The 5,000-nt window shown below is 40.7% G+C and overlaps 1 protein-coding gene across 1 annotated transcript in view; it reads left to right on the forward strand.

The window, feature by feature from the left end:
* LOC130243013 (regulator of G-protein signaling 22) overlaps nucleotides 1-3,487 on the forward strand; it is a 15,993-nt gene extending 12,506 nt beyond the window's left edge. The window contains exons 20-21 of the mRNA XM_056475035.1: nucleotides 852-923; nucleotides 1,311-3,487. Coding sequence (XP_056331010.1) covers nucleotides 852-923; nucleotides 1,311-1,382 — 144 coding nt within the window. The 3' untranslated portion in view covers nucleotides 1,383-3,487. The remainder of the gene's footprint in view (nucleotides 1-851; nucleotides 924-1,310) is intronic.
* Nucleotides 3,488-5,000: the final 1,513 nt, after the last annotated feature.

A 5,000-nucleotide genomic window follows, 5' to 3' on the forward strand; every position in this document is an offset into this window, starting at 1 on the left:
AATCCATGCTATTATTAGCTTGTGCCCCTCTGTGTCAGGTCTGTTTCATCTCTGTCTGCTTTTAGATGGAGGTGGAAAACTGACCTGTGTTATCAGTGAGAATAGTTTCAGCTCTAATCTCATCCCTTTCTCTCAGTGATGTGTATTGTGCAGCACATTGGTCAACCTTTGGTTGTGTTCAATAGCGCTATATAAATAAAATTGACTTTGAGAAGTGGGAGCGCTCTGAATCGGGCTCAGGTACGGTTCAGTTGGCCGGCCCTGGTCCGGTTGGAAGAGGTTTGCCTGGCCCGGTAGGCTTGTAGTGTGAGTGTAAATCGCGCCTGAACACGAAACTGAAGACGAGACGTCTGAGCACCAGGACTTCATCAACATTTCTGAGCATCAGCAGTGCTGGATCTGTTCAGCAGGAGCTCTGACAGAACATAATACAAGACAATATAATTAAAGCAGTGTCCACTGAGCGAGAGCGCTGCTCTTCTGTTAAACTGAACTGAGGGGGGAAATCTCGCCTGAGCACGGTTCAGGACAACACTGCCTACTGTAAAGGGCGTCACACACCGGATGTGCCGCGACACGGCGCACACATGACAGTTGGAAGTATCGCACAGCAGACACACACACATGTTATTTAAAACGAAACTATTCAGATGGCGCTCTGTGGTGCGGCAGGAATATGAGCAGTGTCCCGAGTCGTGGCTGGGTGCTGGTGTGTGTACCCTGATGGAAACCTATGTTTACAATTCTAAAACGCAAGGCGCTATGCGGTGCGTCGCCAAGCGGCACTTCTGGTGTGTGACCCCCTTTAGAGTGTGTTTGTGTGTGTGTTTTAATCAGATGTTGTCCTGCAGGAGGAGGAGGAGGAGGAGGCTGACGATGAAGAGAAGAACTCCGACAAGGAGGAGCACAAGGCTGCGTTTAAGGTCAGAGGTCATTCAGAGCTGTCAGGTTCATCCGAGAGGGTTAAACACACACACACACACAGACACACACACACAGCCGTCTGGATGTGCTTTATCCTGTTTATTACTGGCTACTAACAGCAATAATCAGACACACCAGCCTGTCGTGAGCTGGAATAGTTGATGATTAAATCTGTGGTTAAAGGTGAAGCTGACAGACATGACCAGCTGATGGAGCATACACTAACCTGCCAATAACAGGCCCCCGAATGTCACGACTGACCAATCAGAAGCCAGTATTTCAGGCTTGTATATGTAGTGGAGTATACTGATTGTTTTTGTGTGTGTGTGTGTGTGTGTGTGTGTGTGTGTGTGTGTGTGTGTGTGTGTGTGTGTGTGTGTAATCAGATCTGCTGGTCCTTCTGGAGGCAGATGAAGGAGCTGGAGATGCAGAAGAGCCAGACGTCGTCATCATCATGAACATCACACACACACACACACACACACACACACACACACACTGTGATTCCCAAAGTAAAGGTTGAGTGTTACTTAGTGATCTCCAAAAATCAAATGAACTGTGTTAAACTATTATAATGAACAGATTTCATCTGTAGCCTGCAGAAGATTAATATAGTAGTGGAGTGAGTGGCGTAGCTGGTAAAGCGCAGGGCATCATGTTTTGACGTGATCGATCATCAACCTGGTCTGAATCCAGCGTCTGATGAACTGTCTTCTTTTCCCCCTCTACATATCAGATTGGAAATACATTTATTTTTATTAGAAAGGAAATATTTTAGTTTGAAAATGAAGATATGATATAGTCACGAGTGGCTCGTGTGTATTTAATAAGGTTTAGCCTATTTCATATGTGTATAAACGGCATCGAAACAGTGATTAAATATTCTATAAACGGTTATTTTCCACCTGGTGTTAAATATTAGTGACGTCTTAATATAACTTATTTATATTTACAATGAAACCCCTTTAAATATTTATATTAGTAGTGCTTCAGTGAACTAAAAGTACACTAATAACTATTAAAACACTGTTTGTAGACCATTAATATCTGTACTATAAATCATTTATTTTAAAAATGCAGGCAATACATTTCAGATTCATTTAATTAAAAATATTATATTCTCCTTATTTTTTAATTCAACTATTGGGGTGCGGCGGGTAGGGGGTCTTACAAGACAATGACTTACAAGACTGAATTCTTAATCCGGGCCTGCCCAGCCAGGACTCCAACCAGCGACCTGAGTGCTGTGAGGCTAAAGCCACCATGACACCCAATGCAAATATCTGATATAGACCATTTCAGTGTGGTGATGTGATTGGTCCATGAACATTTCCTGCTTATCAAACCATTTTAAGGCAATTCAATCAGAACTCAGTGTTAAAACAGCTCTCATAACATTATTTATCAATGTGTGGCTCTTATTAGAGTCTCAGGAGCTGCAGAAATTAATCATGTACAACAGGAAAGATGTTGCGATCATTGTTTTTCTTTACATCCCTCAAAATGGTCTATATAGTAAAAGTACTGGTGTTAAAGAGTACTGAAGTAAAAGTACAGATGACTCTTCATAAAACTACTCGTATTACAGATGACTTTATTAGCTGGTGGAATTATCCATAATGCAAAGTCAGATGAGATCCAGGCAGTAAAACACATTTATCGATACGGTAAACACTTTTGAAAGCGTGTAAACCGCATTAACTGAACTGTCAGGTGTGGTTTATATATAAATCAAAACCAGAGCACCTGTAGAGGAAACCCACGCCAACACGGGGAGAACATGCAAACTCCACACAGAAATACCAACTGACCCAGCCGGGGCTTGAACCAATTAACTTCTTGCTTTGAGGCGACAGCGTTGCCCACTGTGCCACCATGTCGCCCACCCCTAAACATATATATATATACACAAATAAAATAAATGTCAATGTAGTTGTAAGTCTTCTTTATATTGTGTTTTATAAAACACTTCTGCAACTTTAAAAACAGTATAAACTTATCCCAGTGTCATTACTCAGGGGGAAACAGTAAGCAGTGACATAAGAACAAATAAACTACTGAGGAGTTAATGAATGAACACAGTCTGTATTATAATGATGATGGATTTACAGGCTCTTGTGATGATTATCAATAGTGCACATGATTATTTTACTAAATGTCTGCTATTGAGAGTATAAAGACAACAGAAATATACACAAATAAAGATAGACTATAATTTCTAATGATGCCTCTCTTATCTGTACAATCAATGGATGATTTAATTAGAAGAAACACTTTAATTATGGAGAAACTTTGCTAATTACCTAATGAAACTACAGAAGAACACTGCCCAGTGCCTAAACATGTTATTAATAAACTAAAGATCACACAGATGAAGTTCTATGTCTTCTTACCATAATGTGTTGTTTTTCTACTCTCCTGAGCCGTTTCTTCACAGTATAACACACACACTCTGATTAAAGAGCAGTGAATGAATCTCTTATTTATGTAGATGTTTTTCTTCTCATGACATTAAATAACAGGTGTCTGTTTATAAATGCACAGATCTGACGTTATAATGAAAGCTTTCCTAACATTTTATGCTCATTTAGGATGAAATTAGATGTGTTTGAAAAGAAAACCCCACCAAGATGGACATCTTTAGATATTATTATTATTAATTATGTGTATAAATCTGCTCAAACACACACCCAAAACCCAGACTTCAAATCACACGTACAGAATCTGTTTGGGAAGCAGTGTCTGTTTATCAGTATGGAGCGCGTCAGCTGACAGTCACGCACCGCTATAGGACTGTTTTGAGGATTGTGTATGAAGGGGAGACGGCACCTGTACTGAAAAGGAAAGGGAATCCTGCTGTTTTTGTGTTTATTTCAGTGTTTTCATGCTGAAACAAAGTGAAAGCACAGAACAGACTCATATTTAAGAGCAAAGGGCGGCCCCTGGTGGTTCGGCGGTATGGGCTGCGTATAGTGAGGCTCGGCTCTATAATGTTTATTTGATTCATTATTGCTGTCTTGAATCTCCATATGTCAATCGATAACTTTGACTGTATGATGACGGTCAGCTCATGTAAATCTGCAGTAGCCTGAACGTGTTTTTCAGTTTAAATGATGTACCAGGCTTTTCATTGGTCCGTTAAGATGAGCAGTTTTTATTGGCTGCTGAAATGCTGGTCAGTGCGTGGTTGAAATATGAATTAAATTACAGTACTCTATAATGAAATGTGATTTTAAAATGAAGCAGATTACTCAGCTAAATTACAGACTTAAAATTCTACTCATGAAAGTACAAATACCCCAAACATCTGCTGAATTACAGTAACGTGAGTAGTTGTGACAAAATGACTTCTGGATTTAGGTCCACTGGAATTGTTTTCCATATAACCAAGACATTTTGCTTGATAAAGCATTTGCACTGTTCATGGTGTCAGACTGGCCAAATCCTGAGCTCCAGCCTGCCTCTACAGAAGATTTGCATGGTCCACCCTCTGCAGATGATCCACCTGCAGATAATGCTCTCACTGATGCTAATCCATTCACTGCTCAGTCTACATGGATGTGCCATGTGTTTCCAGCCAACCTGGATATGGGCCTCCTTATGAGATGCTACCATATGTCGCCCGCAATCCGAATGAAACCGTGTGACAATTGAAAAGGCCTATAGAGAAAGACAAAATAATAATAATAATAAAAAACTAGCAGGGAAAAAGCAAAAGAATCGCAAATACAAGGAAAAACTGGAACAAAGAAAGCAACCCAAAAGGCAAATCATTGTTAGCAGCTCTGAGAAAAGGGATGTCCCTGTCTCAGTTCATAACGTTTCTGACAAAGAGAGCTCTAAGGATGAGAGTAGTGTCCAAGAAACACAGATCTGTCTGTGGGAGACTTTGTCATGGTTAACTTTGCAACAAAAAACACAGGCGTTGTAGCGTATGACAGTAGGCTGATGTTCCAGTCCTGTGTTCTGAGTGCCAAGCTGTTCTATCTGGTCCTGATTGTCCTTTTCTCTGACCCCCATATACTATAGCTGGCTCTAAGGGCCCTATGTTCTGACCCCCAGGTTGTGTCCTAATC

Source organism: Danio aesculapii, chromosome 16 (genome assembly GCF_903798145.1).
Source record: "Danio aesculapii chromosome 16, fDanAes4.1, whole genome shotgun sequence".
NCBI lineage: Eukaryota > Metazoa > Chordata > Actinopteri > Cypriniformes > Danionidae > Danio > Danio aesculapii.